General features: G+C 43.0%; 1 protein-coding gene across 1 annotated transcript in view; it reads right to left on the bottom strand.

Annotated features, from left to right (window-relative positions):
- LOC112975755 (vascular endothelial growth factor receptor kdr-like) overlaps window positions 1–15325 on the bottom strand; it is a 103038-nt gene that overhangs the window by 75689 nt on the left and 12024 nt on the right. The window contains exons 5-7 of the mRNA XM_026086246.1: window positions 7169–7296; window positions 2683–2842; window positions 1032–1168 (exon numbers count right to left, since the gene is read on the bottom strand). Of these exons, the coding sequence (XP_025942031.1) occupies window positions 1032–1168; window positions 2683–2842; window positions 7169–7296 (425 nt within the window). The remainder of the gene's footprint in view (window positions 1–1031; window positions 1169–2682; window positions 2843–7168; window positions 7297–15325) is intronic.

Here is a 15325-nt window from a genome sequence, read left to right as displayed (position 1 = left end):
ATTTGAGAAAGCATTATATACTTCTGGTAGGATTTTTGACCACACAGATTTGGCCAAGAAATTTTACATTTACTGTGTTAGAATTCTAAGGAGGGTTCAAGGAAGAACAACAGAAGAAAGACCACTTTCTCTTCCATCATATGGGGTTCAAGAAACAAAATTCAGTAGGACCATATTGCTTGCACCTTGGTAAACTCTATACATATTTTCTGTAGTTTCTTCACAGAAACAAAATGAAACATGCTTGCTTTATGTAAACAAAAGAAGTCCAAAAATAATCAAATTTTAAGGGTCACATTTTCTACTTTCTCCAAGTGGCTTAGATGCTTCTTTGAACTGCATATTTTGCTGAATTAAAAGAAAACAACCATTTTAATTCTGAGAATCAAATAGAACCTTAAGTACTGATCTTGGACAAATGAACTGATCTTGAAAATTCCCTTTCTTCCCTCTGGATTTCCTTAGGAGAACTGAAAGATTTTAGTACATCAGAGGAAATGCTCTGTCCCTCATATTTTTAACTTCAAATCAGGCATTTCTGTGTTGCATTCCACAGAAAGCTCATGAACCTGCACTCAGAACTTAAATTGAATTCTGTGGTGAGATTTCAGCAGATGCAACTGGCTTTTGTTTCACTTTTACCTACTTTATAAATTCCAAGATGGATGAGCAGACTGACAATTTGCAACCTTCATGACTGCTTTGAGACTTGCCACTGTGAGCTGGGATCAATACAGAGGCCAACAGAAGCGAGACAGCTATTCTTTCCAAGAAGAAACATTTACTTATGGCTTTTCTTGCAAGCATTCATTTAGCCTGTGATTTGCAGTTCAATTTGCAGGATCAAGATGGTCAGATAAGTTTTATTCTCATCTGAACTAAAAATACGATCAATTGTATGCTTACAAATGGTTGGCTATATTTCAGAATAATGAATACTTAGGATTTACTCGGCCCTGTGAACAGATCTTTCTTGGGGTGGGTGGGGAGAGACTGCATCAAAACAGAATTCCCAATTTTCTTCAACTCACTTTCCCGTTAGGACACACCCATACAAATTCAATTCGCCCATTGATGAAGGTTTCTGCTCTGCAGTCCAAACGGAGAGTTTCCCCAACCAGCAGCTTTTTGGGAGTTGCTTTCAGAGCCAGGTTCTGTATTCTGCCCTCTGAAATGAAAAAAAGCCGAGGTGTAACCACACAGCCCTTTATCTGCATCAATGACTTTGCAGATGGACTCCACGCTCCAAATGCCTCGCCAACATCCATTCCTTTCACCATTTCAAAAATACCGTGCCTTCCTCTGGCATCTCTATGAAAACTGTCGGAAACTCCAACACAATGGAAAAATTAGGTCTCCTGTGTAAATGGCTGAACATCACTGTATTACAGCTGATCAAACTCATTGATCACATATGGACACAGTAATATATGAATTATTTTTCTTGCTTTTGCCATGTTGGGCTCTAACCCTCAATTATCATCAACAGCTCCACAGCCATCCTGATATTACTCTTCTCCTTCCCTTCACTCCTAATTCAGAAAAGTTTTTCAAAAGTGACTCATCCTTTCGAGTGCCTCAACATTTGCTTATCTAAGAGAGGGTTATTTTCTATAAAACATGAACCATGTCTCTCCTGCCCTCTGATGACAAGCTTCCTTTCCTTTCTGAATGGGATCCACAGATCTTGGTGTTACAGTCTTACTGACCCCCTAAATGCATCAATTCTGAAATAAGTCTGCATCGAGGCCGTGCCTCTTTATCTGTGGTGCCACAGACCAAATAAATACACTTCTACCACTGTACAGTAATACATTATAGGGTAAGGTCTTGCCTGTGTCCTTTTGGGCTAAAYAGGGATGACCTAATGGGTTTTTTAGCTTTGCATTCATGACTGTAGTAATAAATAATTACTTCAGCAATGAAAAAAGAGAAGGAGATATTTCCAGCACTTTTATTTGGCTGCCATACAAATTTACCAGCCTGTTGTTTAAAGCTGAATGCTAATTGTATAGAAGGATGCAATGAGCTAATGGGAAAGAAGTCACAGTAAACTCTCCTATTTGAAAAATAGAGTCTATGAGGAGAGAAAGAAAATACACAGAAAACAAAGGAAAAATAAATTATAAGTGGCTTCATATAAATCCCCAGCACTTCAAAATCTAATGTTTAGTTGCTTCCCATTCAGATTTTAATTCTGAACTGAAGCTCAGCTATAAATATGAGGGAGAGGGTATGGTAAAGCACTGGGATAAACCATATAAAAAAGCAAAGATTTGAATCAGCACTTTAGTGAGATTTTTATACCATGCTCTCCAATGTTTAATGACCAGAAGTGAGAAGAAAGCCACTGTTTGGTTTATCCTAAACCAGCAGTTGTTTTAATGTAAATATCACTCTATCCAAACAAACTGAGCTTTGGTGGGGTTTGGATAAACTACTCCTATTTTGTTCCACCTCAATTTTTGGTAGCTTTTCAAAACCAAGAGTGGATCAAATCCAAGTTCTATTGAATAGGAAAAAGGGAAAAATGAGTTTAAGCGTCCCAGTCCGAACTTGCTCAGGATACAAAGCAGTGAGATATATCAAATAGAATTAAGGCTAACCAAGGAATAATACCCAGAGGCTTAGCTATGAAATAGAAATATTATGGTCCTTCCTTGGCACGCACTAGTCACTCACCCAATCTCTGTGTTAGGTAATAGGATGTGAACACACTTCCATTGACATTTGCAATGCATTGGAGCATTCCAGAGTAAACGAAAGAAGGAGAGGGGATGACAAATCCTCTTGTTGGGTCCCACACCATCCTCTTGAAGGTCGTCTCTACAGGAGGAGGAAACTGAAAGAGAACAGACAGATCGGAGGCTGGTGAGACATTCCCTTTCCTCTCAGACCATAGCAGCAACCAGCCAGAGCTGTTCTGCTTTGGAGACAGAATAGATATTTGACCTGTTAGAGTGGCTGGTGGTCTCATTCCACACATAGCTGAGGCAACATCAACATATGCAAATAGAAAAGCCCTCCCTAATGTATGACCGTCTTTGAAACCCAAAACTTGGATGATCGTAACTGCGGCCCTTGATTCAGTAGCCCCAGTCCTGTCAGCTCTTCGGCAATATGCTATCCTACCTATTTGAGGTCCTTCATCTCTCTACTGGAAATAATTATACCTATCTTACAGGAGTTTTGCAGGGTAATCTTTCTGAAAGTGCCTAAGAACAAAATGTGCTTCTCCTAACTTTACATGTCCCCACCATACATTTTTCAGGGATCTCATGATACAGTAAAAATATGTGTGAAGTTGGACCCCCCAAAATTCAGAAGTATTCATGTCACTAACTCACCCGATGACAGGCAGCTATAAGTTAGGTGTAGTCTATGGATAGTCATCAGCTTCTCTCTATAATGCAGGAAGGGATGAGTCACTTTCAGAGGGGCCTCTTGATCTCCGCAGAAGCAGCCTAGCTGATTTGTTTAAGATGCTAAATTGTAAGATGGCTGAAATAAAGGGACTTAGAAGCACAGATTTTTTTTGTCCCAAATTCATAAATATTTGTAGTGTTCTGAGATTCTTGAAAAAATGATGTATCTAAATTCTGCTTATGAGGAAGAAGTGAGGATATTAAAGAGTAATGTGGAAAATAAGCTAAAGCAAATATTAATTCAGTATGAACCCTATGTATACCCTTGGACAGCACCAACGTCAACCAGGTTAGCTTTTTTGAGTGGAAGTAATGAGTTTATTATTATTATTAACACACAGGGAAAACCTTTATTTACTAGAGAAAATGCAATTTACTTTCTAATCATTCTTGAAAAATCCTAGATTACAGTGTAGAAACGAAATACGTGAAATTAAATACAGACAAATAACACAGGAGCGTGTAGAAGAGCAGATCACTGAAGTTCACCCATCTGAGCCCACATACAGGCAGGTGGCTGGAGGCACAGGCTGGGGCTATGGCTTGTTCAGCGGGACGCAGGAAGGCTCTCTAGGGCTGAGGACGGGCTGCAGGAGGGTTGAGACCATTCTCCAGTCTTAGCTCAGCCAGTGGGAGCCACGGTTTCAGCTCACAGAGAAATAGAGTGAGGAGCATTAGGAGCAGAGGCTGGGAAAGTGGGAATGCTTTTGACTGGAAAACGAAGGGTTTGGGAAAACCTCAGTGTGCCTGCAGTTGCTGCATGGTAACTAACAACTTTACTTATTTAGGTTAAAGACTCATTCCTTTAGAAGGAGGGAGTGCTGTTCCCTCCTGCTTATCATATACAGGCTCCTCAAAGACAAGGCGAGTTAATGTTTTGCTTTTCAGAATTGCCGTTTTAGCTTTTGGAGCTAAGCAAGGGAAGAGCTGCGCTAGGGACTGCAAGTGGGGATTTCCCCAACAACATAATTAGTTGTGCTCTTATTCTTGTGGTTATGCAGCAGGCGATTTATTTTTCTGCCTCCAAACAAACAGCAGTCTTATGTGGCAGCGTGGTTTAAATAGGATTCAGTTTAAATAATGCTCCTGCTCTGCAGACATTTAGCTTCAGGCCTTGAGAGCTGATACACATGCCACTCCTATGGAGAAGCTACTGAGCAGTTTGGCGTTATTTTAGATCCCTTGTTTTCCCATATTCAGCATCAAACAAAGACCAAGCAATGGTTCCTGCAGGACAGTGGTCGGTGGCGTGGCTGTGGGCAAGCAGGCAGAGCTAGGCAGTGGCTTCCTTTCGGAGCAGTGGTTCTCTGCTGGCAGTAGCAGGAAACACAGATTTCATGTAAACGCTTTCAAAGTTTTTGAGCTGTGGCATCGCTGTTCAGAACCGTTAGGAAAATTCAGGGAAATTACCAAACGAGATCTGAGACCCCAGGCTCAATCAACGCTTTAACACATGTGAAGGTCAAAGCTGTAAGAGGCAAATATACACTGAACCAGATCAGTCAACAGACAGATCTGCCAAGACTGAGCGCTATTTTTCACCCAGAATTAAAAGCATGTTAAGCAAAACTAAAAATTTGAATTGTATGTCTTGCTCTGGGTTTCTTAATAACAAAGATGGTATGTACAGTTAGCCAGGATCTGTTTAGTATTAGCAAGTAATACCTTTCCCCATACATATTTAAAAGCCAGAGAGTGCAATGATTTTAAAGTATAATGGTAACATAAGAAACTTAATTTATGAGGAAAAAAAAGTGCATTTTGTACAGAAATAATGAAATGTGATAAAGCTGAATTTCATGGTTTGGCAGCTCTGCTCCCTGATGCAGGGGAAGGAGAAAGAAAAAATAACCCTACTCAGGGGGCCCTTTTCAACACTACACACACATAAAATGCCTTCATAAAATATTCAAAAATATATATTTAAACAACCAAACAAAAAGCGTCAGTGCTGCTAGAAGGAAATCGCAGTGGCTTTCCTCCCTTTGAAGTTCGCTGTCTATCAGAGATTAAATTTGGAAGAAGAGGATGTTCTAAATCTGTCTGATCGCCTTTTTCACCTCTCCACCCCCATCCTTACCTCCACCCCTTCTCCCGCCCCGCTTCCTCTTTGCATGGGAAGCAGCCACCTTGGCTCCACATGGTGCTATGAAATTCCCAGACAGAGCAAAACAAGCAGCAACTTTCCGTACATGGAAGCCCGGGCCGGCTGCGGCGGCTCCCGGCGCCAACGCGCACCTCCCTACGTGCATCCTCTTGAGCAGAGACGTCTCTCCAGCTCACAGCCTAAGGATGGTTCCTTTGGGGAGTGAAATTCAACATATACATCCTTCCCTGCAGTCCAGCTGCTGTCTCTAGAAGAGGAAAAAACTTTAGGGGCCAGTTTTCTTTGCAATTCAAAAGGGAAATCAGCAGAGATTTCATTCCCTCAGCAGTTTGCAGCAAGATCAAGGACTTCAGCTTGTGTTTGAAGAACTGCCTGGGAGAGTTTAGCTCACGAGCAGGGAGAGCAGGGCTGCCCGTAAATAAGGAGATAAATCTGGAGGTCTGCTTGGTCGAGGTTCCAAGGCCACGTTTAGATTCGTGACTGTGCCGAAGTCAACAGCGATACTCCAGCAATGAATTTGGTTGAAGCAGGCTAAAATAGGATGGGGATCTTTCATTTTTATAGTCAAGAAGGAGATGGTGATAACACTTATCCAGGCTAAAGTGATAAGCTATAAATGGAGAGGAGTTTTATTCCCCTCTGCTTTAATCCCTACTGGCAAAACTTAAAAATAGAGATCTGCTAAAGTAATAAGGCTAGTGCTGTCCCCATGCACATCTACTGGAAATTTGCCATTGGCTTCAGCAGGAGCCGGAGCACTGTCCCAGGCCTCCATGATTTCATGCTCTGTCTCCAGGAGCAGGAGACATCTAACAACTAAGAGAAGTAGATCAGCCTCTCTGCGTGTGCTGTTATCAAGGCCTACGCAGTGAAACAACCTTGTCTCTCACAGTCCCTCCAGAACAGGCTGTGGAAGAAGGCGCTGAGGCAGAGGATGGGTTCTTGTTCCCAGTAGGACAGCTTAAAGCAGTCAGCCCAACGGGGAAATGGAAGGACACATAACCTATCAGTTAAAAGGCATGGCTGGAGCCAGGAGACCTGTGCTCTGCTCCTTACCCTGCTAGGGGCCTCTCTGGAGAGCAGTTCTAGACCCCATCAATTCATTAGGCTTTGAGGAAGCCCCGACCTTAAATTTCCATTTATATCCTACAAAATGGCCTTGGTCTCCACAGGCTACTGTGCAGCTTTGATATTCAGATGTAACTGCTGCCGAAGGAATAGAAGCTGCAGCCATTTCCCTAACTTGGTTCTAATTTATGAAATCAAACAGAAATGGGCAGCTGTTCAGAAGAAGAAACCTCAGGGTATAAAACTGATAAGTTTTCATGGGGATAGCTAATAGCCAGATGTCTTACAAAGAACTTTCAAGTAAAATACTGTCTTGCCATCTACCTTTGCCAATGCATGCAGGAACATCAAGCCACAAGATGGGAAAAATCTTTGACACACTCAGCCTAATCCCAACAGCAGCCTTGGGCACGGTTCAATACTAACGCATTGCTAAAACAGGACTGTGCTTCTGGATTTTCAATGCCTTTGGTATATTTTTCTGAGACTTACCTAGCTTCATGAATTTTATTTTGCGCTTTTACCCAGACCTCTGAATTATTTCAGTTTCTCCGAAACAGTCACTTACCTGTAGAAGCTTGGGTTTGATATCTGGAGAGGTAACTCGGCAGGGGACAACCACTGTTTTCTTCTCATCTAAAATGTAGATTATATCAGGATGTTCCGAGTGAATCTCCACAAATGGATTGCTGTAGTCTGCAGGGAAAAGAAGATTGATTTGCAAAACCGTTCCTTTCCTGGTCAATGACCAGAGTGGCACAGCAATACCGCGTCGGTGATCTGAGTGATGAACTACCCACAGAAAGCCCACCGTCGCATGTGATGAGACAGTCACTGATACCTTGCCTGCTTAGAAAAGGCAGTGTCACCTACGGGTTATAGCCAATGACTACAAATCAGAATGCCCCATTTCTAGCCTTCTTTTACTAATTTGCAGTGCAATCTTGTAAAAGTTGCTTTTCCTATCTATTCCCCCTCTGTAAAAATGAAGTCAATGTATCAACTCCGTGGGTCTTCATGGCAGCTGAGTTCTTTTCCCAGTGCTCTGAATTTCTCATAATATCTCATAGGAGATATTATACCAGTCAGAATTCCTGAGTGGTTTGGTGTTACAGTAGGTTTACAGAAGTTAAGGAAACCTACTGAAAGAAAAAAAGTTGCTTTCGGTAAATGAGGATCTCGAGAGCACTGTGGAAAGTACTCCAAAAGGGAAAGTACACCCAAGATATCCAAAAATAGGCAAGAAGAATCTGTTTAAACTAACAGAGGAGTAACTTGGTCACCCTCTTGGGGAACCATGGGGGTTTCTACATATTTGATACAATAAATCAGACTGGATTTACATATATAGTAGAAATAAATAAGAGTCTGAGGTAGTTTAAGCTCATAAAAATTCTGAGCCTGCTGCACTGATTGTTCATTGCATGAATAAGTGATGGCCATCAGAAGATCAAAAAAAAAAAAGTTTGTGAAATCCTGAAACCTCCAAGATTTCTCTAACAAGCATTCTTCGATTTGAGGTTTTAGTTCCTCACTGTCAGATAGTCTTACGGTATAAGTTTCAAACACCATTCAGCTAATATAATGCAAACTACAGCACATAGTGTAGGCAAATTTTTGGTTTGGATTATACTGTTTACAGGAAAGGAGGTGCAGACTGTACGATAACCTCAACATACTTATCCTTGGCCTGGGACCTGCCTCCACACACTTAATTATATTATGGCTACAAACAGCTTCACCTAAAGAATGGGAAATAGCTGACATAAAGGGTTTGTGCACAATCTAGGTTGCAGAAATACGCCTCTAAAGTACTTTGGCAACACTTTAAAAAAAGGATGCGCTATGGGGAAATTAAAAAATATGCATTTTTTTCAATTAAAATGCTTAACCACTCCCAAATAGGCTAAATTGGTAATGAATGCAATTGGCTCAGACTGACACATATGGATTGATTAGGAGGTCTTCAACAAAGGCCACACTTTTTATGACTTTAGAAAGGGGAAACACCTATAATAGAGGTGGCCGCTTCCCCAACACTGTATAATGAAGGAAAGTTTCCTTCTTGATGCAGCTCATCAGTGTACTTCCTGAACTACCCTTGTATCCTCAGGTCATGCTTTCTCTGTAATTCCTGATAGAATATTAAGGGCTTTTTTAATCGAGAAAAAATCAATTCCTTATTGCTTTGTGGACCTAGCCACGCTTTTCAACTAGAAATTGCCTGGAATGGCATGTTTCTGTGCAAACATGTGAAAAAGTCCACGCATCCCCAAACTTAAGATGGGGATGCTGTTTTTCAATATCTGGGACCCTTGCCGCTCTCGCCAGTTGAGAGGCTTTCAGCAGAGCAGGGGGAGGTGAGCGGAGCCCAGCGTCGGGCGGCCGCGGCACAGCGCCTTCAGGCAGCCCTTGCTGGACAGTTCCCCGGCGGGACGCGCCGACGCGCCCACCATCTCCTCCTGCAAAACCCCCGTAGCCGCGGTAGCCGGGGCCTCGGCTCCGTGTCCCCCCTCTTTTTCACTACACGTGAGTCTGACCTGCAGCGCGGTGGGGCGGTATCGCCAGTAAAGACGGCGCGCGCCCTCGTCAGACGCCTCTCGAACGCAAGAAACGGAAACGCGGGGTACGTTTAGAAGCCGAACTGCGTGATCACCTTGGTTTAGCATTGGCACAGCTAGCCCCAATCTTTTCACCTAAGCTCATTCTCCAATTGTACATCTAGGGCTGTTGTGGCAGCTGTTCTGTGATTAAAAAAGAAATCCCTAGTCGAGGTGTGTTGGAGCGAGCCTATCTATTCACCCCATAAATCCCTGCACTGCTGTATCAGGCCTCTCTCCCTCCTGCATCTGTTGGCAAAACTGGAAATGTTTTGACATCCCCATGAGAAGATGGTACAATATTTCTTTAACATTTTTAGCCAGTGAGAAAGAAAACCTTGTAAATGGAGTTTTACAAACTCTAAGTATACCTTTCTGGATTTTGGCCATTCTGGCTACTTTTGAGAAGGGTCTAAAGAAATAGTGAGTTTCTTCTTTCCCTGCACCCAATCCCTGGCAAACATGATTTTGCTTCAAATCAGTGGGGATTCATTTTCAATTTAAAACAAATATTCACCCTTTAGACCCTATTAGGGAGCTGTGGTATTTCATGCAGAAAGGTCTGCATTTAAGCTCGTGTTGAATTTCTTCTGGGTAACAAAGGCTCTGCATAAAAGTGATATAACTGCTTGTGCTGTATTTTTATCTAGTTGTCAGCTTCCACTATTGCACTTAAATAGATGCACAGTTTTGATGGTAAATGACTTTTAGGCTTTGAAAAGTGAATGACAGTCATTCACTGGTCAGTATTTTCCTCTAAGGACTACCTATCAGCCCTAGGGATTTTTGTTTCCTGTTAGAAAGTGGTGCTGGTTGTTGGTCACCTGCAGAACAATTTGAACATGGGACATGAGGTTTGGGTTTGCTCTTCCTTTCCACAGCACAACTGCACTGTCAAAGGAAAACCCAGAGTTGGTTTATCTCATCTGCTCTGTGTTTATTACCCAACGAGTGGCAACTCAGCTGGGAATAGGTCATTCATTTGGGCATATCGGTGTTTGTTTTTTGGCTAACGACAGCAAAGGATCGTCATGGAAATATGTAAGTGCTGTCACTTGGAATTCATCTTCAAATCATGAACTTGAGTTCCTCCCCTCCACCACCCAGAAGAGGTTCAGAGCCACAAAGGGTGAAAGGTGGGGTTTGAGACAGGGAAGAGGGGCTGATGCCCTTTGTAGTTTTGGTAGCTTAATTTTAGCTCTGAGAATTAGAAATGGGCATCTTTGCAGACCAGATGCACCACGTGCTTGAGGCACAATGAGAGCAAGTGCTGACGGGGCTACTTGTGTGTATCAGAAAGGTCACAAGTGTTACAGCGATGTTTTACAGCGGGCGCTTGGGTCACTGTGCGAGTACAAGCGACGCATGATGAACATCTGGGGAGCTGTGACAAGGAGCGGATCAGGAGCACTTCAAAGCTCTTCTGTGCACTTTTTGACCTTAACGTGAGGCAGTAAAACAGAAGACAAAGACCAGAAATCTGGATGATGCCTATCATTTCACATAATGTCTTTTCCTGTCAGCGTTTATTCCATGGCATTGAGTGATTCTGCCTGTGTTGGTCTATAAACAAGCAGGTACTTTGGAGTAAGGGCACTGGAAAAAACATTATATGACAGATATTAATTAGAACCAAAAATTAGACCTGTAATCTCCCCACATTTAGGAAGCATCAGATACACATCTGAACTTTCTGGACAAGCCTGCACTGGATCTAACCAAGTCTCCAGCTGAGAAGCCTGATCTCCAGACCACAGCTTTGTAGCTTGTTCCAAACCCCAAAACTAATATGAAATATTTACACTCAGTCCGTTTTGTCTAATGCAGTTTTGCAAACAGGTCTGCTAAATTGTTATATTGAATTACATTACAAAAATATGTTTAAAGATTGTTTGTGAGCATTAATCCTGCTTAATACCTCTGTACCTCCAAGACTGACTTCCCCCAAATTTTCAGTTTTACAACAGATCTAAAACGAATCCATTTTTTCAGCTGTAAATGCAACAGATACTCATCATGCCACTTGTAAACTACTGGAAAACATCTAAATGGGAAGCATGAATTTACGCTATATATTATAGAAACTGCATTTCATTCCTAATTCATTTCTAATGGGAGCCTGCACCTGAATTGCCATATGTCTAGCCAGTAGCTAGAATTACACTGTCCCAGATCACAAGCTACAGTCTGAGTTGGAAGCCAAAACATATAAATCTGACCTTCTACGATCAGTATTTGAAATCTAGAGAATGTTTTAAAATGACCGTGCAATTAATGACAGTAGAAGGCAATTTCTGGGTTATAAAGATTGGCTAGGAAAGGAGAGGATGATTTGAAATGCAATTGATTGTTAATGCCTAGTAGATGTCAGGTCTCACGGTCATTATTCCTGCTCTACTTTGAAAAGAAGGAAAAAAAGAGGTGTTATTTTATATGGGTCCTTCTCTTTCATACAGTGCAGTGAGGCTTCCGAGAGGATTACAGCAGCAGATGGCTATAATTTGTGTTATCTCAGTGCTTTATCCAGTTTACAGTTTTAGCCTAAAGAGAGTTCTCCCTCCATCGAAGGCCTCCTCTCCTCCCTATTTCTCTCTGCAGTACTGGAGCTCTCAAACAAGATGGGCCACCTACGCAAGCTAGTGGAGCTCCTCCTAACCTGAAGATGCTAAGGTGGCTGTTACTTGCAGGGCTAAACCACCGCAGCTTTGACATGAGACCTTGAACACGAGGGTCCGGCTGAACTGTGGCCATCATGAAAAGTAAGCCTGGAAGCGAAAGGAAAAGGCAACTGCAGGTAAAGATCAAGCACTGGCTCATAACGCAGGGAATGTCAGTGAGGCCAGGGAAACTTTTTTTTCCCGACCGTGAAACTCTTTGTGCAAAAGGAAAAATAGTATCAGCGAGCCCCAAAGAGTAGCGGCGCGCAGAGCAAGAGAGCGAGCCTCCGTGCATCCTGCGGGCRGCGTGTGTTCCCCAGGCCCACGCTTCGCTCCCGCTGCTCTCTAAAACACCACGTGAGCAGCAGGCCAACTCCACTTGAACGGGTAAGGAGACGCTCTGCGCAGGAGCCCCTTGCAGGCACTGTTCGCTTAACAACGTAAGCAAATATAAAGTGGCTCAGCTTTGGATCTTCTTAACAAAATGACAAAGAATAAATACTGAATGGGGAACTAATCAGCTGCCAGCTGATACCTTTGGAATGGTTTGCACAGACAAACAAAAAAATTCTTTATGAAACTCCTAAGTAGTTCAGACTGACGGCAGCAGGGAAAAATGATCTGCTGGGACACTAGGAGTGTCCCCACCAGCTTCTATAAATACGTTCCCCACCTTAAGTTAATCAGCAATCAGTTAACTCCTTGTAAAGAAGTGTCTCAGAGACAGAACTTCTTGCAACAAAGGCGACAGGGTCACTTTTCTTTAAAAAATGATAACCTTGGCCTCGAGGAAGATCTCTATTTCCAGCTGGTGTAGATCAATTACGCTCAACTGCTACAATCTGGAGAGCGGTGATGTGTGAAATGCAGGTGCCATCCTGCAATCCAAGACTTGGAAACTCTCTGCACCCAGCAGGACTGAACTCCGGGGAAAAAATTCTCAGCAAAGAAGCACTTTATGAAAACAAGGTATTTCCCTGTCACCGGGTACATCTGTTCCTCCTGAGTGGGGAAGGTGTTACGCCCTATGAGTCTACCCATAAAAAACACCCATCAGTTCGCATAGGATAAGCACAAAGAATAATGTACTGTGGGCTGCAAAGCTCATTATAGGTGAAGAAAGACACGAGCGGCAGCGCGCTGGTGACTTCTCAGCTGCGGCAGCGGCTCCGAGGAGAGGGCAAGGCCCCTTCCCTTCGGTCTCAGCCTGGCCGTCTAGCTGCGCAGGTCAGCGGGAGCTTGCAGGAAGCTGCCGCGCGGCCAGGGCGGTGCTGTTTACCCAGCGCAGCTCAAGGAGGAAGGCAAACAGAAAAGCTGAGGAAGCGGAGGCAGCGGGACGGCCGAGGGGAAGGGCACCTGCTGTCCAGCCGCAGCCGCAGAGCCCGGCAGAAAAACCGAGCGTGCTGCACACAAAAGAACCTCAAAGGTCAAGTGCCTACAAGAACATTGTTTACCTTACGGCAGCGAAGCCCTTCATGTTTAAATTCACATTCTGTTGAGGAGGAGATTAATTGCCGCTCGGGATGAGCTTAGGGAGGGTCCCTTTTAACTCAGCGGTGGAATAGCGATTGCCTAGGGAACATGTAGTTCCCTGTTCGAGCCCCCGCAGTGACAGCAGGCGAAGCCAGCTGGGGCAGGCACCAGATTCGGGACTCCTTCGCCTCTCGGTGACATCTAGTCTCTCGCTAGCGTTATCTGTAATGTAGCTGGATATCTACCAAGAAGTGGTAGAGGTCTGCAGTTATGTCATTCTCACTTGCTGTGTAAAGCACCGTTTCAATCCTGCTTTCCAGCGGGCTCCCAGCCCCGTCCTGCAGGCTGATGAAGCTGAGGGGACTTGAAAGCATCCCGCAAGCCCAGGAGCTCAGCATGCTGCAAACTCAGGCGCTCTCCTACAGCTCTTTACTTTTCAGAGTTACATCACCAGCCTGTGTGTTCAAAACATCCTCTCGAGACGCACGCACAGGATTTTGTACAGGATTTTTGGCACTTTTCATTTCTGTTCAGGTTTCATACGCTGTGAAAGCAATTTGTCTCCTGATATTTGTATCATATCATCTGAAGTGGTGGAGATAACATCACCTCGCCCTTCAGATATAATCCGTCACCCCGCAGAGATAATGAACGCTAAATGTCTCTTGAGGACATTCATCCACTTCTGTACATTTCTGTGAAATTCCAAAATGTTCTCAGTTTGCATCTCTCTTTGTTCCTGCTAAAGATAATTCTCTCAACCTCACTATTTATTTTCTTCATTCAGTCATACCTTAAAAGAGCAGACTAGCTGGGAAGCCTGCATGGTGAGAATTTAGCAGGCCCTTTTTGACATAAGTTCCATAAAGTTTGTCTTGATCACCCTCAAGAACACTAAGAGGAGGTTCATAATCTGTTCTTTATGTTAACAGGATCATTAGCAGATAAGTAACACTTTGGTCAGAGTATTTTGGAAAGCACTACAAGGGAATTGCCTAGTCTGCTGTATTCCTCGTGCCAACCTATCAAACCTACTTCCTTCTTCTAGGAACAGGAGTAACTTTTATAAAGTCACTTGTCCAGAAACTGCATCTTTAGAAATAAAGGACTTTTTCAGTTTGGCAGGCAAATGAAAAGCACTGGTGGTGGAATGTTTAGCTTAAATAGAAAGCAGAATATTTTATCTTTAGGCAAAGCAAAAATTACTGCAAAACCCATTCTGAGTCAACATAAAGCATTCTCTTTTGGTCAAATGAAATACATTCTTCCCTTGGAGATTACAGCTAGAAACACAAGAACATTTGTAGAGAAAAATATTACTTTAAAAAATGTTACTTCAAAAATTGTGGAAGCAAAAAGGTTTCATTGCCAAACAAAATAAAGCCAAAATGGAACCTTTTTTTTTAATAGGTCTCCATACTTTGGCTGAAATTATGTTTCGAGCATCAGATGATTTCATAAATTCTGGTTCTCTGAACACTCGAATTTAGACAAGCTTAGTCTTTGTAAAAATTACTTCACCAGTTTTACTTGAAATCTGATCATTAAAGAACTGGTCTCCTACATGAGCTGCTGCCAATGGCACAGCTTGGGTAAGGCTCAGCAATTAGCAATTTCTGGGCAGATAAGCAAGGGGAAGGAAGACACAGGGGAATGTGTGCGTGATTTGGACTGTCAGGCTTTCATTTAGAAATTCTTTATCAATGAAAAGGAGGGGACTGTTACGTCCTCCTGCTGCGATGTTAAATGCTGTCACTGACTTAGTGCCAGAAACTGATGCTGCTCACTCCCATCGTGTCTTACAAGGCTCCTCCACTTGAAAGTGCCCCTTTAGGATATGATGTGAAGATACTGAATGTCTTGATTCAGGATTGAAAGTGCCCTACTTTTCCCCTGGATCAGGCACTTACAGCTTGAGAACAACACCGAGGGCCCTGCATGCTGACATAGCCTATATTCCCACTTTGCGTGGCCCTAACCTCTGTGGATGAGAAT

The sequence above is a fragment of the Apteryx rowi genome, unplaced genomic scaffold (assembly GCF_003343035.1).
Source record: "Apteryx rowi isolate R43461 unplaced genomic scaffold, aptRow1 scaffold_69, whole genome shotgun sequence".
Lineage (NCBI taxonomy): Eukaryota > Metazoa > Chordata > Aves > Apterygiformes > Apterygidae > Apteryx > Apteryx rowi.
Note: the sequence above shows the minus strand (reverse complement) of the source record. Positions and strands in the feature narration are given on the sequence as shown.